Genomic DNA, 17,991 nt, shown 5'->3' on the forward strand with positions numbered 1-17,991 from the left:
GCACGTCCATGGGGCATGGGAGATCTTTAAATCCCATAACCCTTACACCCCCCTCCCCCCATCTTAGTCCTTCTTACTCTTCTTGGACACTCTCCTCTTCATCTTTGTCATTGCTAACACCTGATTCTCCTACCTCTCTGCCCATTCCTTCTCAGTTTCCTTTCCTATACCATCAGTCATATATTGAGCCCTAGTTGTCACCCTGATTCTCTGTCGAGGGTCGTCTTTCGCTGTGGGGCTTATAGATTTAGACCTAGAAAAGGCCTTAGAGGCCTCTTTCATTTTAGAGATAAAATTGAGGCTGTGTAGTTAAATGATTTGCTTGGGGTAAAACAGTATCTGAGATAGGATTTGATCCCAGATCTTCCTGACTGTAATTCTGCTGCTGTATTACTGCTCTATACTTCATCTCTTCTTCACTGATTTCATCAGCTCCCTGGGGTTCTTTGTCATCTCTCTGCACATAGATTGTACATAGTCACCTTTAATCTTTTTCCTAAGCTCTGTTCTTTCACCAGCTGCCTGTTAGACCCTTCCCACATGCCCCATAGTCATCTCAAACTCAACAGGTCTAAGACTGCTCATTATTTCCCCAACCCCTTTAAAACTTCCTTGTTTCCTATCAACAGTATCACATCAATAGGGTACAGAATTAAAGGAAACTTGAAGTAATATAACTGTTTAGTAATAAACCACTTAACATTGTTAGACAATTTATGCTATGCTGTGAATTCAGGATAGCTTACATTTGCCCAAAAGTATTTTCGTGCCTATGGAACAGCATTACCTGGCTGCCAGCCAGTAGAGAGTTTTCCCATGATAATATTCTGGCAGAGTCTACAAGTTATAGACCCTATGTTTTTAATTCACACTTATTGCAATAAACAATTATTTTGATGATGTTTCCAGATAAGGTAATGGAAGTAGCACAAATGATTGAAATTCACAGATAATGCAAAGCCTTCAGTTTAAATACTATTTCTGTATATTCTACCATCAGGTTTTTTGTAAGAATTGTTAATGAGAAGCAAAATTGAATAATTTGAATTTTGCTACTTCTTAATGTCTTGTGAAGGGAGAAAGCAGTAAAATTTGTCTAAAAGGCAGAGAGCAGGAAAGAGTTTTAAGTGAAAAACTGACAGAAAGACTCCTGAGTAATCTAGAATTGACCACTTAATGCTATTTTGTGGAAATTGGATCTTTGTGCTAAAGTGGAATTTCATGTTTGGTAGGTCTACTTCAGTATTATACAGTGACATGAACTGTGGATATTTTTTCTTGGCCTGCATAAGCCTTTGTGAAACCCAGGTTCACTTCTACATATAATTAAAGGTTTCCAAATTTTTGTTGAAGGAATGAATTTAAAACATAGAAAGAAAACTACATGCTGATTTACCCAATTGGAAGTTGGCATATTTGAGTTCATGAATATGTATAAAGTAGTAGACAAGACTCTCATCTTAGATTCTGAAGACCTGAGTTCAAGTCCTTGCTCTGCCATTTACTCTCTATGCAGCGTATTCCAAAAGTATGTAGCTTAAAACTGCACTAAGACTTTTGGGATACTTGATATGAACCCATTTAAGTAACTTCCTTTTTGGCCTCGATTTCCTCCTCTCTAAAATAAAAAGATAGGATTAGATGATCCTTAAGATCTCTTCCTGCTATATTTTAGCTGCATATTATTTTTTTTGAAGAACTCAGATTACCTTATTTTAAAGCATCTTACTTAGGAGGTATTCAGTGATATAAACCTTGAGGATAGCTGTCCAAGAAGGGCTTCCATTTGTATCTGTGTTTTAGTATTGTAGTACAAGATTGCCATGGATCCAGACGTGGAAGGGCCTCAGATAACATCAGGGCCAACCCCTTCATTTTGTAGTTGAGGAAACTAAGGTTGGAGGAGCTTGAATGATTTACTTGAGGCTTCACAAATAGCATGAGCCAGGCTCTGGGCTCCACAGATGGAGCCCTCATTAAGCTAATACTTTTCTATTCATAGGTATTATTGATATAAAAAGATTTCTTTGGTGATGTCAGACAAGGGGTATGTGTTATTGCAGAAAAATAATTTTCTATTTTCTTATTTTGGGCCTTTCCACTAAAAATCATTAAAAAAATAAGTTTTCAATTAAAATATATTAAAATATCTTTATTCTCTTCCTTCATTTGTTCTTCAATTTGCAGTTTGATCCCTTTACTCCCTTCTCATTTCTTCTCTTAATTATGTCTTTGTGACTTTTTTCTTAAAATATATCTTCAATTACATAATGTCAACTAAATAATGTGTGAGTTTTGAGGGACTTCGGGCTGTGTCCTCTAAGCTCACTCTGTTTCTTGAAACCATAGTATGTATATAATATTATGTAGCACTATAGCAATTTCCCTTTTAATCCTTTAAAATCATTTAAAAAAAATGAAAAAATATTAAAAAGCTACACAGGGAGGCAGCATAGTCTAGTAGAAGGAAGGAAAACTGGACTAAAAATAAAGAGCTCTGAGTTCTAGTTCCTATGCCACTTCTAATTGTTACAGTAAGCAAATTAAACCATGCTTTCTTGGCTTGTAAAATGGAATTCTACTTTCATCTACCTACTCTGCAGTCTTTTTGTAGGAGAAATGATATAGCTCTTTTTCTGTTTCCTTGGAAGATGAGTATGTATGAATTCAGACTGTAATAATTTTTATTTAATTCAAAACACATCAATTTGCAAATTAATGCATTAATTTGTGCAGTGAATTTAAGCGGCTCTAACATGTATTTTTTCCCATATATATATGGAGGGAAAAAAAAGTTAATCTATACATTTTTTCTGTTTGTATCCAGACCTAATAATTAGATCTCAATACCTGAAATACATTTGAAAATCTGAGGTTGAAAAAATAAGGAAGGACATAAATCGATGGTAGGAGCAAGAGCCTCTTCTACCAGTTTTGAAATACTGCTCTCTTTTGCTTTTTTGGGGGGAGGGGAGGTTATGTTGAGACTGATCTTTGCTCAATTTACAAAATTATTGGCAGTTCTAGGGACATAATGTTAGGTCAAAGACAGGAAGAAAAATCTGGAATTACTCCCTAATTTTGGAGAACAACTAAGGTGATGTTACTGCTATTTATATTGTTATTTTGTTGAACTTAAAAGTTCATTTCTAATCTTCACTTTTGTGGAATTTAAAAAGGCTCTTTTCAACTTGATTCTATTAGAAGGATGAATATTTTTCTCTTTTTAATGCATTATCTTCCCCTTACTCCCTCTCCACCTTAACTCATTTTTGCATATTTTACCTCGATTAAAATATATTTTTCCTCAGACTTATATAACATAAGATATCTTCCCATTTCCCTTCTTTCTCAAGTCTGATTGGAAGTTCATAAACATTGAGACAGTTCAATAATGATCTGTCGATCTATAATGTTGGATTTTTAGAAACAAATAAATGGGAACCCTGCCTATCTTTTATACACGCGAGAATTTTTATTCTCTTCAGTTAAAAACAACTTTGTCTATATTTATCTCTTCTTTCAGTCAGTTGTTCATACTCTTAGTAAGCCATCCTGCTAAATACAACTAACCAATTTGCCTTCCAGCTTCCCCTTTGAAAATGGGTAACTACAATATAACCAAATTTTAGTTAAGCATAATGTCACAATTCCTAAAAATGTAGTACTAAAGCACATAATTCCAAAGCATCTTTATTTGAAGTTTTAGTGGTAGTAAAACAGATTTTAAGAATATGAATGTTAATTTGATTTTTCATTTGTTTATTTAAAATTTTTTTCTGTAGTGTATATAATATAATATTTAGCTATGCTTTTCTAATACAGAGGAGAAAATGGACTATGAGTCCAGCCACACCAGACTTAAATCCTGAACTTGTAAAAAGATATTTGACCTCAGTTAATATCCCAAAAGTTAAAGTACCTCAGTTTCTTTCCCTGTACATAGGAAAGTAGAATACTTACTAGCTGACACCAGAGACAATTGAGAAGTAATGCCAGTGTAACACTTTTAGGTCATCAGAAGAAGTGATAAATCATAGAATCTTTGGCTTTATACTCAGATGCATGCTAAGCCAGTATTTGATACTGTTTATTGATTGTAATACTGATAAATAATACTGCTATTAAATTTGCAGGGTTTTTTTTAGACTTTTAACTGGAGAAATCAATAGTTCAAACTTCCTGCATAAGGAAAAGTTGGGAATAAGATGCATACCTGAAATGTGGATTAGTAGAATTCACTGTATTTTACCTAACATATACAGCATAGAATACACATGTTTCCTTTGTTGGATAAATGATGTCTGATTTCCATTACCATGTTATTCACCTGCATCAGGATGAGTAAAGTTACATTTTTATTAAATAAACTTGAAAATAAGGTAGATATATTATGCATTTGTGTAGAATTTATTGGATATTGGTTTTTTTGGTGATGAGTATTTAAAATTTGCCCTGTTACAACCTGGAGAAATGTATTCTCTCTTGTGTGGAAAGCAATACAGTGCTGAAATATTCCTCCTTAATTTTGATCAGAATGAACAAAAGTGTCTGTGTTTATTCCTGCCTAATGCATCACAAATCTGCTGACATGCTAACCTTGGAGTCTTGGCTGGCGTTAATCAGGCCTGTGCACCGGCAGGAAAGATGTACCTAATGCACTCCATCAGTGCAGTTTGCATATGGAAGTTCTCACAGGGGAGCTGCCCTGTGCCAGCTGAGGGTTACCTGCCCACTGCAGTTATTGTATGTAATTATCGAACCAATCTGTTCAGCCCAGCAGGGTTTAGATGGTAATCATGAAGCAACACTTTGGAAAAAGAAAGATGTAAGGCACTCTCCCCTTCTCTCATCAGTTACGTGAAGTTCTAACCACTCTTAAAGCTATTTTAGTAAAGTAATACCTCTGTATACTGAGCTGTTAAATGAATGCCACTTGAAGTTTCTTAAAGCTTAGTCAAGTTGTTATTTTTGCATTTTTCATTTATATCCTTTTGGAACATTATATATACATTCATACATACATGCATGCATACATACATAATCATACATACATACATACTTCTGTCTGTATTTTAATCTTTCCATAGCTACCTTAAGAATATTTTTGAAACAGTTGGATTAATTGTAATACAGCAGATAATAACAGTTCTGTCCATTTGGAGGTTTTAAGATAGTGTGGCTTGAATAGAGTTCAGCTTTCACATGTAGTTCTCTTTGGAATAGAACCCATGGTTGCCATTAGGAAAAATAACAATGTGCTGTCAGCAGGTGTTAGACTTTTTTATAGCTGTACAAAAATGGCCTGAAGCAAAAAAAAAAAAAAGGATTCAGAAAAAGTTTAACTTAATGTTAATTGCTAGAAAATATAAATGAGGATATTGGTTATACTCTGGGATAGTGAGATTTTGTGTGTATTGAATTATTTACCAAATGATGTAAATGGACAAGGTTACTATGAAAATTAGGGATACTATGCACTGGTATAATATTTGGACTTTTAGATATTTCTAAAATTCACATTGCAAAAAAATCCAAGCTGAGAAGTTTTTGAAACTTCTATTGGTTCTCATACCTTAAAAAAGAAATAAATAAATGTAAGACACTAAATGAACCAAGTAATACAAATGTAGCAGGAGCAGGAATAGAAAAGAATGAAAACAGAGTGTCTAAATTAGCTTGTGACTATATGAATCAACTGGAAGAAAGAAGATGGGAAAAGATTTAAAGATGAAACCCATTTTGAGAATTTAGGAGCAGGCAGCATCTATCTTTAAATCTAAACAAACCATTATTTTGTGAGGAAAATATTAAGGCTTGTTATTCAAGTTTGGCAGAGTTTTGACAAAGTACTTTGTAACAAAAACCTAAAAGTTACCATTTGGAGTCCTATCCAAGTCCTCTTGACTAGTAATGTCTTCCTTCTAAGATTGCTTTCCCTCTGAGATTGCTTTTCATGCACTTGGTATATATCTTGTTTGTACATAGTTGCTCATTGTTCCCTGTTTTAGAATGTGAACTTTCTGACAACCCAACTGGTTTTTGCCTTTCTTTGTATAACCAGCACTTGTTGTGACAACACATGTGTGCCTGACACACATAGTAAGCGCTTTATAAATGATAGTTGACCAGAATTCTTCCACTAATTCTGTTTGATTAGTCAGTGATATTTTATGATAGATAAAACAAGTAAATGCGTAATAGTTTCTTATAAAAAGTGATCTCCTCCTCCAGGTATGAAGTAAGGTTAATAAAAAGTTAGCAGTAAAAAAATAAAAGTATCTTTGTACTACAGTATTTTAAAAGAGATACGTTGTATGTGGCTTCATGTGTGCCCAGAGGCTAATCGCATTCTCTTTTTGAGCCTCAGTTCCAGAACTGTAAAATAAATTTAATAATATTTTATAGATTACATAACATATTTGTATTCTGTTTGTTTTGCATGTAGCACAATTCCTTATTCATAGTAAGTACTTAAAATGCTGAATGAATGAATAGTTTCGATGTATAAATATTGAGATTACTCTTCCTATACTAGAGAGATAATGTAGATAAGAGATTAGAGATGTGATTATAATATGCTTTCAATAAGCTACATATACTACTTATATTACTATGATGTGGCAAATCTATCTATTCATTTATTCTCCTGTCAGACCAATATCTCTTTCTTTTTACATTAGAAGCGAAAGAAAGAGGTAGAGGAAAGCATAGCATCAAGTGCTGAAGATATGGAAATTCCACGTGAAAATATATTGGAGGGAACTCAAACTCGTAAGTTGAACACAAACTTCCTTTACTTCTTCTGTACTTGACACTTGGATTTTCTTATCATAGACAAGTATTGAAAACATCTGTTTATGTGAAAGTATTAACTTTTTATGCTAAAATTGTTTGCCATGAAAGTAGTTTTCTTAATAAAAACACTAAATATTCATAGCATTTTGTAATTTTCAGAATGCTTTCCCATGCAGTATCTAATCTAATCCTCACAATAGCCATTTGGTTTAGATAGGGTAAGTACTTTCTCTATTTTACACTTGAGGAAGCCAACTCTTCCTTACCTCTCCTTTGCAACTTAAGAGTTCTATCAGCATATTTGTCATTACTTTGAACTGTTACTTTAAAAACATCAGTCATATAAGGTATCTCAAAAAGCGTTCTCAGAGCTACAGTTTAAGCAATATTTATGTAATACTCTATATGTGTTCTTATGGTCAAATTAATTGTTTATCCATTCATAGATATTTTGTGGGAAAACTTGGTAGATGTTTGCTCTTCCTGAAACCTGAATATACCCTGAACATTATCCCTAACTTTTCATTCACAACCAATCTCTCATTTATTACCTAATCCTTTTGTATTTTTGAACAGCACTCATATGTATACTTGAGATAGCTCATATGGAAAGTATACATATACATATAATGAAGTTAACACTGTGGAGGGTAACATCCTCTTGCCATCTTCTATCTTCCCACTGTTTTTCTCCTTCCTTGTCTTGTTCATTTTGCTATTAGAAAGTGATACATTCGAAGGATCACTGCATCGAGGCATATCTCAGACAGAGACTAGCAGCAGCAGCTATAACAGTGAGTGGAAGAAGAATTTAGGAGTAATACTAAAGAGAGGAATATTCATTTTTAGAAACCTTAAATTTTTCCATAAACATATAGGAAACTCACATGGTTGTTCTTAACTATAGTTATCCATGTATACACATCTGGTTTACATATAAAGTAAATTAGGAGCGTTTTTATTTAATTGAAGTTTCAGTTGTAAAGCTGGATTTTATATACCTTTTCTAAACCAAAGAAATAGCAAGGGCTTGGGGGAAAGAATAGGAATAAATGCTTCTGAAGTTGGGAAGCAATTTAGATATTTGATATTAGAAACTTGAAATTGGTTGAAATAACTCTGAGTTGAGAAGTTCTTTTAATTAATTAATTTAGTTGAGAGATTTTAACCAAATTTTTCTATAATCAAATTAGCATTTTGGTTTGTTGAATCTAAATGTCCATTTTTCCTCAGTAGCTTATCTTTTTTCTGAAATAGCAGACTAATTAAGATAATCTGATATCCAAGTGTTCAAATAAACTTCAACTGAGATGGCACAGTGATGGCAGCTACTTGAGAGGGACATTCTGAGGAGAGAGATTTAACCTCATTCACCAGGTGAAGAAAACTTTAGATAGAAAGAGAACACACTTCCATTTTGTTTTGCTGTATACATAATACAATTCATTTTATGTTTTGAGGCTTTCACATCTAGTGCCACAAAAGTATTTCAAGAGTACAGTTACCTCCATCAGTAGTTCTAGAAATGTCAGTTTCTTCATTAACAATTTTATTTTCAATCACAATTTGTAGTTTATAATATGGTAGGAGATTTTGCTCACCATGGGATCTTTTAGAAGGCTATACAAGGCAAAATGGGAGCAGCTTTCTTTTAATATCTATTTAGACCATTTAAAAATATGTATTATTTCCTTGATATACCTAAACTCATTTTGAATAGTTGGTGGTCCATTGTGTAAGAACATATTCTGAAAGCTTTCAAAATGTGTATTGTTCAGGTTTTTCACTAAAAAAGAGAGGGGGGTGATTGGGTTTGTTCTCAAGAACACAGTTCTCTAATACTTTTATTTTTATGTGAGATAATTTTTACCAATTGAGATTTTTTTTTTTTGGCTAAAAATACACTCCCCCCCAACACAAAATAAACTTTAAAAATCATGTACAATCTATTCCCTATCTGTGCTTATTTTTTCAGAATTGTAGTAAAAATTGGTTAATAATACTATAATATGTATATGTACATATGTATGTATGCTTTACTCTCTCCTATTATAGAAGTTATTTTTTTTTAAATCTTGAACTTTGGGACCAGAACTAAACAAAGAGATTAATTGCATTATATTTTTGGTGGAACAAAGATGTTTTCAAGAAAAAAAAACAAAACCAAATGTCAATGAATTTCAGCTTTTATTATATATTTCATAATCATGTTGAAATGCCTTTTCCCTTTTTCAAACACTGAGTTTTACACATTTTCTTAACATTTATTTGGAATACTTTTGTAAATTTTATCGGTAATAGTGAATATTAGAAATGATTGTAATTTATGTTAGAACAAAAACAAAAATACTTTTTTTAGAACTTCATAGAATTAGGCTTTTCTGGACCATTTTACCCACATAACCATTAGAATTGGCACTCTGGAAAAATGTTAGAATTCACAGGTATTGTAAGTCTCCAATATTATTTGTACCCACTATTGGTGATGACAAGATGTGGCCAGTAATATATTAAGTAAAAGGAAGGATATATTGTAAAAATAAAGTATCAGTGATTAATCAATCTTGAGCCTCACTATACTGTAGGTTATGGAAGCCCATTAAGAATAAAATTATACTGAAGGCACTTTACAGATTAGAAGCTTTATTTATTTGTTTGGTTTGGTTTTTTTTTTTTTTTTGGTGAGGCAATTGGGGTTAAGTCTTGCCCAGGTTCACACAGCTAGTACGTGTCAAGTGTCTGGTCAGAGACTGGATTTTAGCTCAGGTCCTCCTGACTTCAGGGCCAGTGCTCTATCTAATACTCCCATCTAGCTGCCCCTAGAAGCTTGCTTTAAATAGATTATTTTGAAATTGCTTTTGAAATTTTGAAGAGGAAGTAAAAAAACAATTTTAAAAATGATCAAAATATCACCTTTGGGTTACATGATGAGGCAGATGACAAATTAATCATGGTCTCCAAACATCAGTGGTATGATGGTAAATGTTTAACAATTAGCTCTCTGAAAATGTAGGAAGCACTTTTATGTTTAATTTTACATTATTAACATTTTCTCCACTACTTTATTAAGTCTAGACAATCAACAAAATAATAAATGAAACTGATTTGTAATGTTTACTGATTTCTGGGGTATAAATGATTACACTGAAAATTTTATCAGATGAACTCTTACCAACTATAAGCTGGCTCCAGCACAACTGTTACAGATATCTTCACATATCTCCTCTCAATGAATTTTGTAATAGAAATTACAGCTATACTTAACCATAGGAGAAAGAATTCCTGACAGGGAAAAATCCTTTATGAATTTTAAAATTTCTAGTAGAGTGTTTACTCAGTGCATCTCACTCACCAGCTTCTCCTCCATATATCCATAGCAGGAACACAAGCAAACTTGTTCAGAGCTCAACTCTCAAATAGGATTTGCTTTGCTAAATGACTTTGCCTGTATACCCTGCACTCTGCAAGAAGTGTCACTTGAGTGGAGTAGGAAGCAGAAAGGATGCCAGTGCAAATGGTTGAATCAGGCCTGAAGGAAAGGGTTCTAAAAGCCACCTGGTCTTTACCATGCTTATCCAGAAGTTACTTAGGGAAGGGGATCTGGGCCAGCAAACTTTTTAACTCCCCCAGTGAGAAGAAACTAAGGCATATTTATACCTTAACCTTGGGAGTCAACTCACCAGCAAAAGCATGAAGCCAGAAAGTGAGTAATGGGTAATATTTTATAAAAGGCTGAAATATTAAAGCTATCAGAAGTAAGCACCTCAGAAACCCAACAGGTAAGCAAATCAATAAGAGATCCTAAAACCAGAAGGAAGAATGAGTAAACTTCAAAGAATACAAAGCTCTCCTTCTAAATAGTATATTAAGGAAAGCAAATGATGTTTGGCTTCTCAAGAGAGCATGAAACAGGAACCTCCAGATTCATTCAAAAAAGAAGTAAAATCCAGAAGAAATTAGGAATGAATGTAGCTCATAAATTAGAACTCTCAATCCAGAATTTTTATTTTAGTGAATGGATTAGAAACAATTTGGCTATATGAAGGAGAATCTCAAAAGAAGGGAAAGAGAAATTAACAGATTTGAAATGCAAAAATACCAAAGTGGTGGAAAATCTGGCAAAATTATTATTATAGACTTGTTATGGCAAGTTTGAAAGAGTGATTTAAGAAATCATTAAAGGATAAAACAAAGAAATGAGGAAAAGACTTAATGGAACATAAGGAATCTGATAGAAGAAGTGAACTGAAAAATTAAGGCCCCTGACCTTCCTACAGGTGAATCTTTATCTTTTGCAGAATGGAAGTTGCGTAAATGGAGAGAGGGAAAATAGGGAACAGATGGTAAGGAGTGATACCAAATCTGTAGAGGAACAATGAGCTAAAGGTAATTCCAGTAAGTCTCCAAGCGAGTGAGGATGTGGGTAAAACAGAAGGGATTCATACAAGGGTCTAGCCTTAACCCGGTGAGAGAAGCAGTGATGATATTGTACAAGAGTACTCACCTGGGAGAGGAGACGTGTCTCTGAAACTGAAGCTAGAAGCCGTCACCTGAAGGAGTTTGTGCATTGGGAGGCCACTCCTGAGGACAGCTGGTACCCAGAACAGTGAGGGGAACATAGCAGTAAGAAGAGGGAAGGAGAAGGAGTTGGATTGTGGTGGGCACAGAGTAGGGCTTGGCTGCAGGATTTGGGACACATGGCAGTTTCTACAATAGCACTATTTCTGATGTTACTACACTCACAAGTTGATATTTCTAAGAGTGAGGAAGAACAAAGGGTAAAATAGGGAGAATAAGGCAAGATCTATAAAGGCAGTAACATAGAAATTTGTTGGAAGTGGGACCTTAAACCTAGTACTCCAGGAGCTTTAAACCCATGAAGGCCGTAGAATAAAGAAGGAAAACATGAATGTATAAAACATCAGAAAATTCACAATACACTGGAAGAAAAAGAAATAATGAAGGGAACAAAACAAAGAAGATCTCACGAAAATAAAATAAGTGAAAGTAAAATCAAATGAAAATAAGTGGCAGGAAGATTTTGGACTAACCTCTTAGTTGAAGGGAAAAAGTGATGGGACAAGAGAGGAAGAAAAAAATACATAAATGCAAGAAAAATCAATTATTTAAAATCCATGTCTAGAGAGAAGTTAAACATGTACAGTTTACTGGGAGAGTAGCTGTGGGCATAGATTAGCATAAAATTAGGATTTTTGTGAAGATTAAATGAGATAATATTTGTAAAGTACTTAGTACATAGTAGGTGCTATATACATGCTAGCTATTTTGCTAAAACTAATCACAGAGGGAAAGGAAAAAATAAAAACAAGGAAAAAGAGCTTGCTAACATTAATAGCTATAAACAAGAACTATACTAATACTAAGCATGTACCAAATAACTTTTTAAATTTATAAATTAAAAGTTAACCTAATTTCAAAAAGATATAGATAGGAGCACAGTCATAGGAAGCACTGAAGTACTTCTTCCAGATCTAGATAAATCTAAAAAAGATAAGCAAAGGGAAAAATAGAATTGAACATATAGTTGGGAGAATTTAGAACTAAAAAACTTATGGTGTCTGAGTAGGAATGTAGACAAATAAACATTTCTCAGGACCACATTATACCTTTAAAAAACTGTGTAGGACACAAAGAAATAATAAATAAATTTTACAAAGTAGAAATACTAAGCATATCCTTTATGTACATTAGTGCAATTAGTACTTAAAGATAGAGGAAGTATTAACAAAACATCAGATTTAAATGCAACCTTAACAATGTATAATGAGTGAATCAGAGAATAGAAAAAACAATTAAAACATAATAGGAATACAATAAAGCTAAAGCAATCCTCAGCAAAAATATCTTTGAGAAAAGAGGGCATTTTGAAAATTAGAGGGGAGATTAACCAGAAACAAAAATATAATAGACTTAAGAAAGAAAACTTAAAATTTAGTTCTTTGAAAATACTAACAAAATATATACAATCATATCTAATCTTCTTAGAAAGAGGGATCAAAATTGAATTAACCAAAACTGAACAATGTAAAAATCATAATATAGAAGACATAAAAGTGATCAGAGCCTGCTATAGGGGTGGCTGGGTGGCGCAGTGAATAGAGTACCAGCCCTGGAGTCAGGAGGACCTGAGTTCAAATGTGACCTCAAACACAACACAAAACTAACCATGTGACCCTGGGCAAGTCACTTAACCCGAATTGCCTACTCAACCCCCTCAAAAAAGCAAAAAAGAGAAAAGAAAAGAACCTGCTATAGTTGTATGTCAGCAACACTAAATATTAAAAGAAATAGAGGATTATCTACAAAAATACAAAATACACAACACCAAATGGAGATTTTAATTAAGTTTTCAAAAAGGAAGTTGAAGTAGTTGTAAGGAATGACCAAAATAGGGAAGCGGTCCTGGTCTCCCTAGTCTCTTTCATATACAAGAGAGTTTTGCCAGACTTTTAAAAGAATAATTGATTCCCACATGACATCAATTATTTTCAAAAATCAAAAAGGAAACAAAAAATGTACTCCTAATACTGAAACCAGGGAAGTATAAAGTAGAGCAAGAACTATAGTTTGATATTATTAATAAGTAATTCAAAAATTAAAAATAAAGACAATAAATGTCTATAGCAACATATGTATAGGTAATGTATTCGTTATGATCAAGTTGGATTGATAGCAGGCAAGCAAAGATTATTTGATTAGGAATTAGGAAAACAACATAGTCATTCAAAACAAATCACACTATTATATTAACAGTTATAGGAAATGGGAAAAAAAAAAAAACCTTCAACAAAGTACAACATTCATTTTTGCCAAAAAAGAAAAAGCAAAACTACAAACATCTAGAGAAGAACCTTTTTAAATATAACTAAAATTTGACTAGCTGACTTGTAAATTCCATTCTAGCTTTAAATCTTTGGCCCTCTATTGAAATTTTATTCTTTTTGTATTATTACAAGTAGAGATGATAAGGACAAATCAGCAGGTTTTGAAAGTGTGAAATGATAAGTACTAGGTTAGTTTCAGCCTTGTCCTAGGAATTTATTTGTATTGTATGTTCTGTTTTAATTTGATTCAGACTATTCATCTATATGGGAATATATAGTGGCATGCATATATATAATCACCCAACCTTTCCAACCATATTTAATACTCTTCCCAAGAAAGGCCAAGGTCACCCGCTGCATCCTGAGTTATTGCCAGTTGTTTTGACCTTTGTTTTGCCACTGGACTCCAGTGACCCTGGAGGAAGGAGCAAGGCTGATGACTGCATAGCTCTGCCTCACTCAAATCCAATTTAAATGCAAGTTAAGACACCATGATTATGATGTCATAAAAGACAAACAACAACAATAATAAAAAACTAGCATCATGTACAGAGGGGAAACTTTTCTATAAATATAGGAATAAAGCAGACCTACCCTTTAACCCCACTCTTTATTTGACAGAAAATTTGAAATATTAACAGTAATAAAAAATAGTCAAGAAAGAGACAAAACTATCCTTATTTACTAGTAGCATGATATTTTGTGTAGCAAATCCTCAAAAAATCAGAAGAGAAACTTATTGAGAAACTTTCAGTAAAGTACATGAAACAAACCCAGAGAAATTAACAGCCTTTCTGATACAGCAGTATTATTGCAATAAATCTAGGAGAAAATAGTAGAAATGGAAGTCCTATTCAAAATGACTACAGAATAGACAAAAAATCTGATTCAGTGCCCATAAAGATAGAAGTACAATGAATATGATGAATAATATAGAGAACCATTAAAAGACTTATCTGAACTGTGACAAAGTAAACTTAGCAGAATCAGAAATAAATATAGTCACTTGGTGACAACAATGTAAATGAATAGAGCAACAAGACAATAATAAATTGAATGTTATGAAATCATAATGAACTAGATTGGTCCCAATTTATAGATATGAGAACATCCCTCCCTTTTTTTTAGCAGTAAGAGTGACCACAGGTTTGGAATACTTCATAGAATATCTTGATTAATTATTGGTTAATTTTGCCAAACCATTTTTCTTCTCCTTTTAAGATGTTATAGGGGATGGTTCTTTGCAGGATAAAGAAAAGAAGAGTATGTTGGGAAATATGGGTTGTGTAAAACCCAAGCACATCAATAAAATTTTAAAATAAAAATTTATTTTGAGTGGTCAAGTCTGTCATGTAGAAAACATTTAATATCTGGTTCTTGTTAGGTATATGTCATAGAAGATATATTATTTGTGTCCAGGACATAAATAATAGCTTGTACGTTTCAAGAAGGAAGACTAATCTCTTTAATACAATTTTTTATTTTGAACTACAGAATTGTTTTCACTCTGATGTTTATCTTGTATTAACAAAATGAGGAGAAAATTTGTTTTATTAACTAATGTAGTTGATCGTGGTGATAGGTGCTTGTTCACAAATTTGCACCTCCAAATCTTTAATAGCATTCTTCTCTGATTTACTGCCCAACTTATTGTAAGGGTAGTTAAGTAGGAACTGTCATTTGAGATTTCTTGCCTGAAAAATACTCTTGGTATAAAATGTGGCTTTTTATTCTTACCTAACTCTGGGCTGCTGTTTATATTTTGTAGTATTAATCCTTAAATTTTGTAATAAATTTTAATTTTAAATAATTCTTCCATTTTTTTATACCTGTATAAGCCCAGGAATATTCTATGTAATTCAGATTCCTAGTAAACCTATACATAGAAAATTGACTCTCTCACTCTCCCTTTCCATCTTTCTTTTCCCCACTTCTCCTCTCTCCTCATCTATAAAATAAAGGTAATAATATCTGTTATGCTTAACTCATAAGGTTATTGTGAGGATCAAATGAGATAATATTCTTAGCATTTTGTAAAACTTAAAAGAACTTCAGCAGTGTTAGCTATTTTTTGTACAAAAATACTTCCTACCCTTCCATGTAGTTTGCATTAAAGGTGTAGAATTTTGTATAAGAATGTAATTTTCTCAGACATTATTGTGGGTTGTATTTTGGTTCCTAATTTGTATTTTTCTCTTATTTTTAAAGGTTCAAGAACCAGAAAGAGAGTCCTGAAGTAGAATGAATACAATAAGCCCATATATAGAATTTGCTTCATCTCTCCTTTTTTTCAATAATGATTCTTTTCTCCTTTCTTGTGTTGTGTTTAATTTTCATGTGAATCTTGGGAGGAAGGGTGTTGGAAATATTTTTAAATCCTTGTGTCTTTGAAGAGTGTTTAAAGATTTTTATTAAAATAAATACTTCATATAATTTGTTATGCTTTAAAGACCAATTTATGAAATGTTCAAACCATATTATCATCATTTAATGCATTTTGTGACATCCTGAAAATGTTTAAATTTCTGAAGTTAAATGTTAGCAGGTGTTACTTTAAAAAAAAACTGTATAAGCAATTTGATGCTTTGGAGGTTTTACAAGGAAAAATTCTCAATATACTTAGCTATATTGAAGAGAAAGTAATGCATTCATATGTACTTAACTTCATTTTGATCCAGTATAGGTTTCCCCGCAATTCCCCTCCATGTTAGAGTTAGTTATCTGTGGAATTCTAAAAGGGAGTTTTTCTTCCAAGTAAAAAATCCTTCAGTTTTTGAAACGTTTTTTTTTTTTTACCTTGAAGTTTATTGTAAATTTGTACCTTTGAAATTTAGTGATCATTTTTACCTTTTATATTGTCTTATATGGTAATACAAAGGCCTCTATGTGTTAGACAACATACTCATCTTAGTTCGTTTGTCTTCACAAAATCCTGGTTGAAGGGAGGATAGATATTTGTCCAGATTTTGTAAAAGAGAAACTGATACACCGCAGTGTTAAATGAATGGTCTATGGTCAGTGGCAAAAGGAAACATGTCTCCCAAACCCTAGCATTCTAGTTTAGTCCATCACTTAAAAGTGTATTTCTTTTCTTCCAAAGCAATACCACCTTGCCTCAGATATAACTACAGCCTATCAGCCAACCAAGAAAATAGGGGTTACAGATAGGTATAATAAAGGTTTCTTGCATTTGAGGAAAAATGGTAATTCTAAACATTACTTGCTTCATATATCAATTTAATGTTATATCAATATACAATGAGCATTGATACAACTCAGTTTCGTAAATCATTTATTAAGCACTTAATATGTGTACAACACTCTGCTAGGAGCTGGCACTATGGAAGACAGAAGAAAGCTCTGGTGGTAAGAGTTCTTGCCTTGGAGGAGCATACAGTATACTTAGGAAGATAAGGCAGGCATCTAGTTGGTGTAGTGGATAGAAGACTGGACCTGGAATTGGGAAGACCTAAGTTCAAGTCCATCCCTAGCCTCTTATTAGCTGTATGACCCTTGATTAGTCATTTTACTTCTATCTGCTTCCCTTTTCTCATGTATAAAATAGGGATGATATCATTTACTTCCCAGAGTTGTTGTTAGGATCAAAACAGATATTTGTAAAGTGCTATCTAAATACTAGCTATTATTACTAATATATAATATGAAAGTTAAATAATTGTATAAGAAGTTATAAAGAGTTATGTGATTAATTGCTAAATGAATAGTATTAAGACATAAATGATCTAGAAATAGTTCAGTTAGAAGAACTCATTGTGAGCTAGGGTGATCTGAGGAAGTTTTAAGATGTATTTCTCCTTTGATGAGATAGTTTGTAAATATATATACCCTTCTAAGCCATCTATATGAGATTATTTGCCTTTCTTATTTTAGTGCTTATGTACACAGCTTTATTTTTAATGATTCAGAATTAAACAGTATTGAATATATATTGAATGTGTTTGTGTATGCTTAATGAGATTTAAAAAAAATTAACTGAGATTTTTTAGTAAATTCAAATAATTCCAACATATAGTCCATAAATCCATCATAAATGTTACACAATTTAGAATTGGGACAAAAAACATGATTCTCCAATTTTCATATTTATTATAATTTTAGGTCTGTGAATAGCTTTGTGCTTTTATATTAGACTACTGTATGAAATGAGTCTTTGCCATCGGTGTTTTTATATTTTAAAATCCTCCCAGAGATCCAATTTACACCCATTTACAAAATTTTTGTTGTTGTTTTTCATTTGTGTCTGCCATTTGGGGTTTTCTTGGCAAAGATACTAGAATGGTTTGCTATTCCCTTCTCCAGCTCCTTTTACCGATGAAGAAACTGAGGC

The 17,991-nt window shown here is 32.7% G+C and overlaps 1 protein-coding gene across 1 annotated transcript in view; it reads left to right on the plus strand.

Annotated features, from left to right (window-relative positions):
• The window catches only part of LOC138173873 (serine/threonine-protein kinase VRK1), a 142,523-nt gene extending 124,933 nt beyond the window's left edge, over positions 1 to 17,590 (plus strand). The window contains exons 12-13 of the mRNA XM_069103951.1: positions 6,684 to 6,774; positions 15,852 to 17,590. Coding sequence (XP_068960052.1) covers positions 6,684 to 6,774; positions 15,852 to 15,883 — 123 coding nt within the window. The 3' untranslated portion in view covers positions 15,884 to 17,590. The remainder of the gene's footprint in view (positions 1 to 6,683; positions 6,775 to 15,851) is intronic.
• Positions 17,591 to 17,991: the final 401 nt, after the last annotated feature.

The sequence above is a fragment of the Petaurus breviceps genome, unplaced genomic scaffold (genome assembly GCF_028583685.1).
Source record: "Petaurus breviceps papuanus isolate PSGF00001 unplaced genomic scaffold, PetGlider_PUasm1.0 66, whole genome shotgun sequence".
In the NCBI taxonomy this organism is placed as follows: Eukaryota; Metazoa; Chordata; class Mammalia; order Diprotodontia; family Petauridae; genus Petaurus; species Petaurus breviceps.